Source organism: Ptychodera flava, chromosome 8, assembly GCF_041260155.1.
Source record: "Ptychodera flava strain L36383 chromosome 8, AS_Pfla_20210202, whole genome shotgun sequence".
NCBI classification, from domain to species: domain Eukaryota; kingdom Metazoa; phylum Hemichordata; class Enteropneusta; family Ptychoderidae; genus Ptychodera; species Ptychodera flava.
The window spans coordinates 38,348,350-38,363,437 of NC_091935.1; the positions used below are offsets into that span (position 1 = coordinate 38,348,350).

Consider the following 15,088-nt stretch of genomic DNA (forward strand, 5'->3'; position numbering starts at 1 on the left):
ACACGGGTTGTCTCGACAGCTCATCAGTGTGAGCAAGGTTAAAAGATTAATTTAATCTAACATGGTCTCAGAATGCGGTCTTCAAGATGACCCAATATCAGATATTTAAGCCTTCTAAAACTGACAGCAATTTCCTGGCTAAAACACTTGTTGACAGGACTGAAGAGCCAATTTCTAAAATCTACTCCATTTTGATATTCAAAGTGACCATTGCACAAAACTCTAATTCTGAAAATTTGACTACATTGTAATAGTTCTATGTTCATCTTTACCAAACATGTAATTCTATCAGTTTGGGCAGCTGCCTTGTATTTTCACAATTATTCATGTACAAGCATTCAGCTACAGTTTTAAAGTATATATATCTTCAAATATGATGATGGGTATACCCCAATAAAGATAGGTCTTCTTCCACAAGGTCCCTTGTTAATTCAGCTACATACATCAAAGTGAAATTCCCCCCCCCCCCCATATTTTATTGTCTGTGATGTTTCACATTAATGCAGACACCAGAGTATTTCATAAATTATACCATCCACACCAGCCGGATGATACACAATCATTTCATTGTTGTGTTGATGTTTTTTTGTGATAGTCCCTTCATTGCAGTGTATTTTCTTCTTTCTTTGTAAATGAATTTCACAAATAGTAAGAAAAGGTATAATTTTATCTGCTGATTTGATGATCAGCCTACACAGGTCTAAGGCTAATTCAATTGTTGTGTTTTGGTTTTTTTTCTAACTTCAGGAAAATCTACCAGGTAGCGTTACTAAATCAAAGTTGAAGGGTGGGAAGGCAAAACAATCCTGCCAGTCTGACAACAAGCCGGCAAGAAACAAAGTCATTTCACTTTATGCAAGCAACAACAGGTAACATTACACCACCTGTGCTTCAGGGCGCCAAGCGAAGAGAATGCACCACCGTCTTGCATTGCAACCCAATGTCAACCTTACAAATTCAACAGAAACCTGTGTCAGTGTGTGCTTTTCTTCGCATCCCTGCCATTTTAGCAGTACCATCACAAAAATTTTAACAGCCATTAAGTTACACAAAATGGAATGCTACGCTTGCTTTGGCCAAGTAACAGAAATGTTACAAAAATGCATACCATTGTGAACACAATAGCAGCATAGGCACTTGAAACCATACAAAGCCTCCACATGTGTGTACATACATACACATACCCTATAGGCAGCCATTTTGAATATTGCAGGCTCAGATTTTGGGCAGCTAGTTTGGAAAAGTGGGGAGGGGAGGGGGTTCTTTTCTGACACGCTCCAACTTTGTAAATTCGGTGACTAGTCTGCGCTTCCTTTGGCACGCTACGTGTTGGATTCCATCGGAGGGAGGTTATCGGGTGAAAAGTCCGTGATAAACAACAATAGATACGATTCAAATGAAGTTAAGCATCCCACAAAATGCCCAACATACTTTCCAAGTTAAAAGTAAACACACAACTCCGGCAGCTGTGAGAGTCCCCCACTTTTGAACTAAATCACTGTCATATATTTGCCTTGCCACTCCAAAGTGCTTGTTCGAGTGGAGGCTTGAAAACGGCCGGCCCATCTCAATTCAAAACCGAGTTTGAAGTTTGCCTCCGTTCAGTGTATCAATTGTGTTGAGCACAAGTGTAAACTAATGAATTCGAAATTACACCAGCCTGAGTGAGAGAGTTCATGATTGGACACCGTAACCGTTAGATAAACTCCCGGCTCATGCCCCTCGTTTATTACTCGCTAAACCTCCGAGTCCAAAGCTTTTTTGTGTAGCCACAGTGTATTCAAGTTCGCCCGCTCCTTTTTGAAGAAAGAAGATTTTCTAGCCGCTTATGAGTTTCATTCAAAGTTCACTCCAGTGACAAGAAGCGACCGTGCCACTGCGAACTTATTATGTAAATACAGCTACGGCCTACCCCCACTTCTACAAAAGATATATCCACAATAGCTACGGAATTCCTTCCTGGACAAGTAATGTAATTTTGCAAGCAGGCCCTACACACAAGGGACACAATTTAAACTCCGGGGGTAACCTCCGCGACTTGAAGGGCATCCCCGAGCTGCGGTTAAAAATCTACATATTTGCTGCCATCTTACTTGAAAACTTTCCAACTGCAACGAGACCACACACGGCGGGCAGTCAAATTAGCCAACCCAGGGTCACAACCAAAATGGCGGATGGATAAATTTCACTGACGATCCCGAACTGCCGGCGTGCCAACTTCAACAATTCACCCAGATGACCGATTCTCACCTAATTGAATTCATTTTCAGTTCACCTGAAATGCCCTAAAACTCTCTTAAGTCTAGAAACAGACAGCGTCCGTTATTGTTGGTAGAGATCACCGACAAATGTTGTTCTAACGTTGACACGCTAAAGCGTAACTGTGGAAGACAGCTTGACACCGCACTGCCGAATTTTATGTATGGTGGAGGTTGATTGATAATAAAAATACAAACCTACCTTCTACCCAGAGCTTCTCTACGTCCGTTTCCACTACTGCAAATTTCAATCCGACTGTAAGACACGCGAGTATGAGCATTCCCATTATCAATACTTTCCCATAGTGTAGCTGAACATGGCAGCCGAGTTGGAACATGCATGACTGTATCCTCACCCGTAGCCATAGTGCTGCTTTATTCCCGTGCGCCCGTCCCTAAAAATATGAAGAAATTAAAGAAATGTGATGATAATGAACCTTACTTGAAAGTTTCAAAACTGTCTGATCGTAAAACGCTCACTGTGAGAACAGCAGAACACGGGACATGCGCCTTGCGTGATGCCAGCGAGATCACAACACACACTGTCAAATATCCGTTCTGGAGTACGGGGACCACCAAGACGGGGTCGAAAATTGCGACATTCGCCCCAGAAGACAAAGCTTGGTCGCATTTAGGAAATAAACAATTTCAAAGCTATGACAACGTGCTGACTTCACAGAACACGTAAGGCAGGGGGTGAAATTTTAGTCCTGTGACGATTGGATTTGAAGGAAGTGGTGTCTTCGGTGATAAATTGACTGGGTCAGATCGATGCTAGCTTGGAATCTCATGAGTTCTCGCTCCGTGACCTTGTTTTCAATGGTTTATTCTGCGGATCTAATCATTCAGAACGGGTCTGTTTGACCATCGACGAGAACTTTTCCCAAAACAATGGTGTTTTCCTTGACTTTTGAATCAGGCTCGGGAGTAGAGCTTAGTGAATGTGCCAGAACTGGCGCAACACGTATGTACACCGATCACAATACGACGGAATTGACTTTTGACATGAGCAAATTTCATTCATTTCCGTCGACTGGTACTGTGCATTTTGCTCGTTATTCCGGTACAAATATTCTACCAGGCAAATCCCCGGGATGCAAAAATTTCAAAATCAGTGCCGGGCCGTGACCCGAGCGTCTCTTACGGAGCTATTTCTAGACCAGTCGCGATGTTCCGTGTCACAGTTGTAGCCCGGAATGAAATGTAAACACGATGTGCAGTGTGCTATGTCCCACGTTGCATGCGACAGGGTTTTGTGCCCGTTTGTCAACCACACTTGAATACGGTAGAATAGCCACATACTAACCCTATCTATTTCCTTCTGTGCGTGTCTGGCGTTACACCAGCTTGTCCTCGTAAGCAGATCGTCGTTATTCTCCGCCATAAAGGAATCCTTGGAGTTTAACCGAGGTTCATCATCCTGTAATTGATTATATTAGGAACGGTTAGAGCGAGTCCGCAGTCATGGCCAAACGCACTCTCGCTGTATGCGCGTGAGGAGGTCGCCCACGTTGTCGCACAGAAACCGCCAACAAGCCTTAAAATTCCACTGACACAGAACCCATAGAGCTTCTCTACCTCTTCAACACTCGCTGGACATGCCAAGCGATTCGTAAAATCGTATCCAACAGCTCGTTTGGATAGGCGTTCAAGTCCGACCTACGACAGCTACGTACTAGTCCTTCGTGAAGCTTTCAGTGAATACGCTAGTCAAATGAATAGAAGAGGAAAGCGGTGAATGTATTACGTGAAGCCCCACCCCTCCTGTCAAACGGTCCTAGTGAAGGGTCAATTCCGACAAATGTGATTGGTCCGCCGACGACCAAATGACTCATGTAACACGAGTTCTCATTAGTTGCTAAGTAACGTCACTGTGGCGAGAGAAAGAGGGGTAGACCACACAAGATGTTGGAATAGCATAAAAGGTAGAAGCTTTTAGGCGAACTCACATAAACAACTATCACAAAAATGCAGTAAAATTTTTCGCGGCCAAGTCAACAGTTTAAAGCAAAGTAGCTCGCTAAAAACCAATCCATAACGCCAGAATATGTCAACATTGGGAAAAAAGTTAGACTTTTTTTCCACTAGATGATCTTTAGACATTTCTGCGTTGGCTTTGAAATTTCTTCATACAGTTCAGCGAAAGAAACTTTCCATCGAGATTGCGCGCGCGGACACAGTTGCGAGAGGAAATCTCCAATTTTCACTTTGTGTTTGTCAGCCAGTGGCGGTCAAGTTCATGCGATAAAGGTTAATAGGTGTGATGCGGTTTGGTAATAAATTCCTATCCAATTAAGTCAAAGTCAATGCAAAAGTCATTTAAGGGAAAGAATTGGGAGCCGCTTGTCCATTGTTTGCGATGACAGCCAATGAGTCCCAGCGCGCCACTGCCCGAGTCCCGCCAGTCACCTAAAATTCCCCTGACAACTCGGGACGACCACAAATATTGTAAAAGTTTTGAAATAAATTTTATCGCTAATTGGGGTACCGCCCCATGACAACAGACCTGTGACATTTTGGCTTGCTGTGCACTGCGGAGAAAAGAAAAAGTCAACTGGGCACTTTGTTATGCAAAGACGCAGCATTTTTTTATACTCCCGCTCCCTCACTCCCAATTGACGTTGTTTTTCATCTCCTAGCTACTTTCAACGAACTATACCTCGGTTATCTTAGAGAGATTTTCTTAGCTGTGTGCTAGTGTACTGTTAAATGGTTTCATGCAACTACAGAAAAATACTCCTTCTTCTTCGCAAATAATGGGAAACTTTTTCGTCTTCGTGTCGGGTAACTTTCGTGTCTAATTTTACAAAACATGGACATAACAGCCTTATCCCCGCATAAAAAACGCAAAGTTTACACCGATTGCTAGGATTGAGTGACATGTCCGTCGGCAGCATTTCAGACGGGAGAAATTAAAGCAAAATTTGATAAAGTGAGACAACTCATTTCTGAACAATTTTAGACTGGAAAGTGTTGGCAGTGGTCTTCTTGCGCTACGGGCGAAGGCGCATGTTTACGCGGAACGCAGCGGTAAAAATATGAGTAAGATAAAGGGCCCTGTGTTCTCTTGCATTGTGGTGTTATTTCTAGGGATTGAGACGTCGAACATTATGCAGGCTGTCCTAGTATGTGGTCTATATTTCAAGAAAGGGAGGCTCTAATTACGTGTCACAGAGGAAAGCATCCCCTTTCAACCTGGGTGGCCCAAATTTATTCAAGTCGCATCGCGTATCGTATTACCGTTATAGTGGCACGCCCACTACAGAGTGTTGGCTTGCAATGTCGTGTCGGAAAGAAAAGCAGAGCCAATGTGCACCCGCGTCAAACGTACTCCCAGTAAAAACCGCATAGCCCAGTAAGCGCATTTCTACAGATTTGATTGACAGCGCCTTTCTGCCGTGTCTTGCTGAGATACGGACAAATGAAATCGATCACCATACGGCACGCAACCGATACGACTTTTTGTCAAAAGCCTCACGTTCGTCTGTACCGTGAAGCTTAAGATGCTTCGCAACGCAATATCGCGGATAGGCCGAAGGAATCTTTTATTTTCCCCCCGAAGATCAGCTGCATCTTTGGAAATGATTTGGCTCTGCAGCTGAAAGAGAAAGCAACGGCCAAGACGGCGCGCACACCTGGAAAATTCGACTGAACAGTGAAGTCCGTATATTAAGTATCACCTTCGTAAAGAGCCGCTCACCAAGAAATGTGAGAGGTTCTTCAAATATCTGAAACGCACGTGACAGAAATGACTCCCTGGCAATAATCATGTGATTGCATTTCATCGCTTCGTTTAAATTTCGCAACATTTTAATTAATTTGGCAAGGTAATTAAAGTGCCCCTTTCTGTTGCCTTCCCAAGCCGCGCATACGACACTAATTCACTGGAGCCGTCGACGTCTATCAGAGATCTGCGAAAGAGACGAAATTGCTTAGTTCTGACTATAGACGTCAAAACACGGGAAGTGGAGGGGGGAAATGGTAGTTTACAGTTGTAGGTGGTAAATTTTCCTAATGTACAAGTAGCTCTTAATTATTACAATGGCACTAAGTTACTTCCTACTTTATTTGTTTACTTTATTGTTGTTTATTTGTTTGCACATTGTCTTCATCTAACCCGACGTTGTAAATCTGGGTGGAGAGCGCGTTCCGTCCATCGACTCAGTACGTGACTTGGCAGAGAGCAAGATAAACAGCACAGAATAGCCTGTTAATGACTCTCTCATGGCGAAGAAAACAAGAAAATGCAAACGATAAAAGATGCGCCCAACACAAAGCGCGATCGAAAGTAATCAATTTCCCTGCGTGTGTACTAGAGTATCTAAAATGTCAAATGCATTAGTCACACTATAGTTTAGAAAACAATGGATAATCAAAACCCTTTCATTTCACAAAAAGGCATATTTAGACACCCTCAATCGGTCTAAGGGGCTAAAGTATGTGTGCGCTGAGACAGAGCGAAGCCATTATTCCAAAGTTTCTCCTGTACCGGGAACTCGGAATGACGGAAATTATAATGAAACACGCAAGAGATAGAGATTACTCGTTCATGTAACTGTTCATTTCGAATAAAATAAGAGTCATGAAACTGGGGGGGGGGGGGGGGGCAAGAGGAGGCGAGAATTGGCGGAGAGATACATGACGACGTAGCCTTAGTGCACATGCTGACATTGGTACTGAGATGTCCTTCCGCAACACGGACGACAGTTCGATAAAGTTTTGTAAAAGATATATCGTTTTAATAATTACCATTCAGCTTGAACTATCGATCATCGAACAACCGTGGTAAAAAGCATTATCGAGCAAGCGTAAATTCTCCCCGTTTTTTATGGTAAAAGTGAAATAGTACGTCTGGAAAACAACACCAAGAAGTTGTGTCAAGATTTGAACGGTAAATTCCATCAGCCACCCTTCCCCAGTCACTGATATATGGAAAGTTTTGCAGAATGTCTTATTTTTCATTTGCTACTTCGGTATTTTCCAAATCATTCGACTGGTAGATCCGTCAGTATCACAAAATGAAATCTACATCTGTTGAAATATATGATATCTACTGAATGAATAAAAAAAGCAGGAGCGACTCCGTGCAGTTCAAATAAATGCAACATTTTTCCAACATAGCGGCAAAGCACTTTCACACAACGGGGGAATAGCCATATCCCTTTGGTCTCTGTAGGGTAGTTAAAGTCTCAACGATGGAAATTGCACATGGAAGCTGCACACAACTACATCGGTGCAGGTGTGTCGACAAGTTGCCAAGTATTGTAAAGTTTGGGCGGAAATCCCTCTCCCGCGATGAATGGTAAACAAAACCCTTGCAGAGAACACAACAATCCTCTGGGCATGATTTTTTATATGTTCTCCAGTCGTTCGTGAGAAAATTATTCCATTTCAGAGTGGAACAACCATACTATGTGTTACAGCGCGATGAAAACTTCGGGCTTTTCTTTCGTTACTTTCGTTTGCCTGTAGCTTGACAAATATTTGACGAGTCTTTTCAAAATTATGAATTCCTACTTTTCATTGAATAATCACTGTGAAAAAAAAACCCCGGGCAGATCGTTGAATATACTATAAGGATAAAACATTAAAATGAAAAAGGGTGGTTTTACAAAGTAAAAAATAATTTTGCGTAGCACTTTTATTTCGACTATTTGGGATTATTCGATGCAAACACCCCGGACGGCAAAATGAGAAACACTTCAATTTAAGCTGCATGTCGAAAAAAATCGTCCATAGGCTTATAACTCTGCTCTTGTAGGTTAAAAAAAAACAACAAAGAAGGTGCGAATGAAATATGTAAGTTTGTCGGTTAATTAATGAACTTGAAAAGTTTTAATTCAAAGGAAGGCTAGAACTAATATTTTAGTCTGTAAAGTGACAGTATATGGCAGATGCGAAGATTGAGGGCAGACTGCGCGATTGGTTTCAGCTTTCGAGGACAGTCATGCATGGATGTAAAATCGTTGCTAGGAGAAGAAATTCTGCCACATCATGGGGCAAAGCGATGCAAATATTTTGAACAGTTATTGGAGATTTACGATTGAACAGGAAATGACGAATGTCGAGGGGAACACTTGACAGTAGTCGGTTAGCCGTCACACAAAGGGCAGCAGACAATAGCACCACTGTATCCCCTTTTCCATTCGACTAGTCACGCGGTGCTATGCTGCACTTCGCGACACGACGACAACACTAAGAAGGGCAATGAACTCTTACGTCACTACATCGTCAATATTTCGCTTGAAACGAAGAGAGAGGGGTTAAAGCGTCTGATGTTTTGGTAGGGTGGGTCTGAAAAAATGCAGACTATATATGATACACCCCGAACACTCAGTGACTGTAACAAAGCCATGTTCACGGCACTCAAAAGTTCAAGGCAGTGCAAAACTGCCGACCTGCAACAGACTTATCCTATTCACATCAAAGCTTCGTCAATCGACCGAGTTGTAAAAATATCTCTCACAAAAATAAATAAAAGTTGCGGAGACCCGAATCTTGGGTCGGATACGTTGAATTTCTTAGGAGAAATACCAATCCAAGTCTGATCAGCCTGGTTGGTAAATAGGGTATCACTTTCAGGATCTCATTTCGGAGAGAAGTGTTACCTCTAAACAACTGTCTTTTCCAATTTACTAACGTTGTGTTCACACCGATACAGACTCAGATCCACCAGGGAATACGGCTGTCGCTCAAACCAATTGAGAATAGATACATCCTACACTGTCACGGTTAACCTGAGCATGAGCATTTGTCATAGACGAGAAGTAAACCAATATACGAGAATTAAAATTAGTCACTGAAAACAATGGCAACACAAATAAAAATGCGGCCATCTCCACTATCTTTATCTCGTCTATGATCTCTTCTATATTTTTCTTCATTCAAATCGCGCATTTGGTGAGAATCTATGATTTTCTTCAGCAGCAGAAACGTTTGTACTATACGGCCCTTCTTCCTGTAATTTTACGACAGAAACTGGTATAGTTCTCCATAAAAATGAGATACCTTTGAAGAAAACTGATATGCACAGTACGTGAGTTACATTGTTACACAGAATTTTCAAATGACAGAAAAATTCGTAATTTATATCTATCTTTCCATCTCTCTGTCTCTCTGTCTCTGTCTGTTTGTCTGTCTGTCTGTCTGTCTGTCTCTCTCTGGAATAATTTTAAAAGTGAAAGTCGTTAAGTTCTTTGTCCAAAAACTTAGTTTTGAGCACGTTCCAATGTGTTTAGAATCACCATATATATATATATATATATATATATATATATATATATATATATATATATATATATATACACAAAATGTATACAATGTGCCCTCCCGGTTATCACCATAATGGTTATATATATATATATATATATATATATATATATATTGAATGTATCTTACGAGAGAAATACAGTATACAGTGCTCGATACAGGGTCGCCTAGCAGTAAAACGATAAAAAGCGAATATATCAACATCTCTTCTCGTATGACAGAAAGAGTATGTATGTACATATATATATATATAATATATATTATATATATATATATATATATATATATATATATATATATATATATATATATATATATATATATTACATATATATATATAAGCTGTCTCTGTCTCTCAGGTCTCTCTCTCTCTCTCTCTCTCTCTCTCTCTCTCTCTCTCTCTCTCTCTCTCTCTCTCTCTCAGGAATTACAGCTTATACGATCTAAAACATCAAAACATCAAACATGATTGACTTTTCTGAACTGTTTTACATATATATATATAAGCTGTCTCTGTCTCTCAGGTCTCTCTCTCTCTCTCTCTCTCTCTCTCTCTCTCTCTCTCTCTCTCTCTCTCTCTCTCAGGAATTACAGCTTACAGCTTATACGATGTAAAACATCAAAACATCAAACATGATTGACTTTTCTGAACTGTACCAAGCAACATCATTTACAAGCATACGTATTTATCATTTCATATGTGTATGTGAATGAATGAATGAATGAATGACTATACAGGTATGTCTCTGCATATGTGTTGGTACATAGCCTATTACACATTTTGTAGCATGCATCTATCCGTATGTCGATAGAGGTTAATTGAATTTCCTCGGATTTTTAGGAGCCATTTCATTAACGCCATGACCTCCGAAACACCACATGCCTTGTATCAGAACTTCATGCTGAAGTGGATATCATCGCGATAAGAAAAACAATAGAAATTATTTCACAAATTAAGTTTAACCAATTCATTGCGTGAAATTCTAGCAAGAATGAGTAAGATAATTGAGTAAGAAGCACTATGAAAAATTACTGCGCATTTGCCGCTGGCTTTTGGTGACTTTTTAAAAACTCGAAATGGGTGAAGCTTGAGCTACTTTTCCATCGCACACTGAGATAGTTATCCCCTGCCGAATGTAGGAAAGCTAATAACGGACATGATTGTGTGTTAGCTCATTAACTCAATGGGTGTACGTAAGCTAGATGAAATAGCTTTAAAGACGGTAACACACGAGCACGCTCTTTACGATGTATTCAACTCCAATCGTATGAATAACAACATCGTCTACAATAAAACATCCCTGTTGCGGAGATGCAGTTTCACATAATACTAACATATTAAAACACATAAATCATGCACATCTTTTCTCATTTGCATTTTCCTTCAAATTACCATTCTCCCTTTAAAAAGTTGGGAGTAAATATTGCATACTCATGCAATAGTTGGGGTTTTTTCCCTGTAAAAATTGCAAATGAGGACGACCAGACGTTGCACTTACCCGTAATAAAAGCATGTCACTGGGCGTTCGGAGGCAGATTTCTAGAGATAAAACTCGCTGCCACGGTGAAGGTTTCAAATGTACGTTAACTGGGGCTTTAAATCCAGATATTAGGTCTTGAACTTAGAGAGTTTTTAAAGGTCATCGATGGCGATGTTATAGATGTTGGTCTTTGTTTTCCGCCTGAGTTCGCCTGTTTTAACTGTAAGTCATTTAAACGAAGACTTGTTAACCCATCTTGCTCACGAAAAGAAGCCGTGTGGGTGTGATGGTCGACGTCACTCTTCCCCTTGCACACTTCGTAAAATTTGAGGTTTTTTCTTTGTTGCTAATGTCAGTCCTCGGAACAGTCACTCCATCTGCTAAGCAGGGCACTCCTCTCTTCAATGGGCGATTAGAAAAGCAAGACGCTATTTACTCAACTAGGCGCCACTTTTTTAAGAAGGTTTCTTCTCTCTGTGGTAAAATACACTCCCTTTGCACATGAAACACGCAAACACATGTGACAGCTCTGTTATCGCCGACCGTACAGCTTTCTGGCCCGCAGTCTTCTTCGAGGATTGGGCTGTTTGTTAAGTCTCGCCGACTCCTGATAGAGTGTTTACGTGAGATATACCCGGGGCACAGCGCCTTAGCTGTGAAACGTTTGAAAATGTAACGTTGCCGTCTGTGGGCCTATTGGTCGGGGCCAGGTGCGTGGCACGACAAGTTCAGGTATTTGCATAGCAGCTCCGTCGTTCCGTGACAAAACTCCGAAATACGGTACTTTGTTTTCTCCGAAACAAGCGGGTCTGAGCTCATGGGTGATTATTGACCAAGAGAAAACATATTATTGAGTATTTGGTAAATCGGCGTGTGAAAGAACACTGGGACACGCTTACGTAAACGAGATGTAAATTGTGTTGCTCAACCCTCGCATCATTGTTTTGGAATTCGGTCAACTTCGCTTCTGTGTGGTCCAGAGTTGGAACACTGACTTATGAGTGAGAAATTCCCTTAGTAATTGGAACAAATTTTCCTAACATTCGCTTATTTATCTTCGCAAATACAAATAGACATTTCTATACGACTTAATTCTCCTCCATGGATATTTTTTATTGCTATTATTATTGCGCGCGGGATAAAAGTGATTTGCTGAAAAATACTCTCAGGCGAGCCCATAGAGATGTGGTTCATCGTAGATTTTGCGATGACCCGACAGGGATAATAATCCTTGCCGACCACTCTTGTTGAGTAGAACTGCGAGGAGTAAACTTGTCCCTGTATTTGATGCCACACGGGGCTTCACGTACACAATGCGGGCGCTCTAGTGATGACGTGAGTCAAGGCTGGTGTTACCACGACCACACTCCACTCTGTCTGGCTTACAATGCTTTAAAGCATGCGCGTCTCATCACGTCTCCCATTTTTCACTCATTTTTCTCTTTACAGTCTCTGGAAACTTTTCAGAACAGCCCCTACCACTCAATCAGTATGATTTGCGATCGATATTTTGTGACAGATCTATTAATTTTAGTGCCAGGAGTCGACATCAGGGAGTTCTCAATTATTATGAGGTGGGCGGGTTGGCGTAACGGGGGAGGGGGAAATCATTTTTTTTACAAACTGGCATTGCCATGGGGGTGGGGGTAAATTTGGCGAATTTAGCCTCGAAACGTCATATTTTTCACTTGCTAATTTTACATGTGTGATGAATGAAAATTCTACATGTGTCCTTTACACTATATCAAGAAACTTTTCACAACAATCCTGTGACAATTGCATTAGCTTTCCCGCAGGATATAAATTACATCCCACCAGTGTCATTCATGACGCTCCAAAACAACAAAGGACACATCTAATTGTGAAATTAAAATAATTTTAGTAACATACTAGAAGGTTTCTCTCTATTGAGAATAAGGTTTACAAGTTTACAAAGATATGACAGAAATATGGACAGGCAGACAGACAGATCGATCGATCGATTGATAGATAAATAGGTAGATAGAGAGATTGGATAGATAAATAGACTACAGGAATATATGAACAGCGACAGTGATAGCGATACAGACACATCATATATCAAATATTCTCCAAATGACACGATCACGGATCAGGCAAAGTGTGCACAGCTTGGAAGTAACGGTAACCCGGTATCAGTATTAATTACATGGAATTTGGGATTTCCAAAGTTTCACAAACACAAAGAATCCATCAAAGACATAAATCTGTCCAGAGATCAGTCTGAATGTCTGTGTACATATCTAAAACAATTTCAGCAGTTCTTTCGAGGTCGTACGCCCATTTAAAACTTTCAGATTTCGAGCAGGGGACTGAGGGGCCATGTTTAACGTATGTATTTGAAGGCGGAAGGGTCATATTTCACAGGAAGAACCACCCCAGATTCCATCCGTCCATCCCTGTCAAAATATCTGAAAGGTTCCCTTGCGCCCGTCATCCTCGTTCGAGGTTCGGATTCCGTTGCCATGTGTACATGTATATTGAATTGGCGGTGTGTACCGGTTTGAGGAATTGCAGATGCGATTAGCCAATCAGGTCTGTCCAGCCTTTCGATCGAGGGTGGCACTAAACTTCAGTGGCGCTTTTAACCGAACGTTTACCCCAAACGCATCCGGATGACAAATTTCCTGCCTGTACTAATTGTAATTTCGTCGTCAGATGAGGTGCCACTTCGTCGATAGCCATTATACCAGCACAGTCCGCATTCTTATCGGATAAATATTACATGATTACCGTTTCTTTCTGGACACTAACAGGGGCAATCGTGTCGCGACATTTTTACACCTTCGCCCTTCGTCATGCTAAAAGGGAACGCAGTGGCATAACTGTGTGTGTGTGGCTGAGAAACGAAAACTACCTTTAAGAGGTTACTAACACATATCCACCCATTGGTGGACACATCACACAATTGCACACTATTATACACGGCAAGTCGTCAGCAGGGGACACAGACAGCAAGCATACAGAACCTGAAATCGATGTTTGAGGTATCATTAACTTCCTGATTAGGCCAAATGGCCTCACAGACTCTGTTGTTGATATGCGTTCTTTCTTTGGGGCTTTTTGCATTTTAGATTACGAATCAAGTTTCAAGATGTTTACGGTACTCTGACAAGTGAGCGAGTCTGTATAGAAATCCTGGGGACAAGTTGACAATAGAGATGCGTAGTATGAGTAGATCATCCAAGAATCAGCACTCACTTCTTAAGTGGGATTTTGGCGATATCGATGTTTTGCAGAAGTACAATCTTCCCAGAGCGCTAATGATGGAAATTGGAGTTGACCTTATCACAACCACAGGAAGTTTCCTGGTGCATGATAAGTTCACCTCCCTATACCATTTGTATTTTCGTATTTTCTATTCAAAGTTCTCTATCTACTAACGTCTGCCCGTCTGTCTGACTTTTTTTAGACTTGTGTAAGTTTTAAGTCTAATTTCTCCCTACTATTTTGAAACAATACCTTCTATGGCTATGGCATGGCAACTTTGAAGGTGACAGTATTTGTGTATATAGCATCATGTATCGTATATGATGATAACATGCCAACATAGATGACGTCACTGCTTGACATACATACATACATACATACATACATACATACATACATACATACATACATACATACATACATACATACATACATACATACATACATACATACATACATACATACAAAACATAAATAAATACACATCTGTATATATCCATATAAACGTTATATATATATATATATATATATATATATATATATATATATATTGTATATGCGTATATCTCTGTATATGAGAGTATGTTTTATGTATTTGTATGAAACAGTGAATGTAGTATGTATGTGAGGTGAGTGTAAAAATGCAACTATGGGTATGTACGGCTGAATATAAGTCAACGTGTCTGCTCCACGGTGTACATGGCAGTAGCTGCATACTTACACTCGATTGCATGTTACACGCATACTACATTCATAGTTCATACAATTACATAAAACACACACACACATACACACACACACACACACATATATATATATACATATATATAATATGAATATAATATATGTATA

The 15,088-nt window shown here is 40.9% G+C and overlaps 1 protein-coding gene across 3 annotated transcripts in view; it reads right to left on the reverse strand.

The window, feature by feature from the left end:
• Positions 1–15,088, reverse strand: part of LOC139139310 (protein patched homolog 1-like) — a 79,242-nt gene that overhangs the window by 45,223 nt on the left and 18,931 nt on the right. Inside the window, exons 1-3 of one of the 3 annotated variants that reach the window (XM_070708184.1) lie at positions 11,027–11,157; positions 3,565–3,678; positions 2,461–2,653 (exon numbers count right to left, since the gene is read on the reverse strand). In XM_070708184.1, coding sequence (XP_070564285.1) covers positions 2,461–2,653; positions 3,565–3,678; positions 11,027–11,041 — 322 coding nt within the window. In that variant the 5' untranslated portion in view covers positions 11,042–11,157. Of the gene's footprint in view, positions 1–2,460; positions 2,654–3,564; positions 3,679–3,836; positions 3,967–11,026; positions 11,158–15,088 lie in introns of those variants that run through there. The other 2 variants (XM_070708185.1, XM_070708186.1) reach the window with 2 other exon arrangements.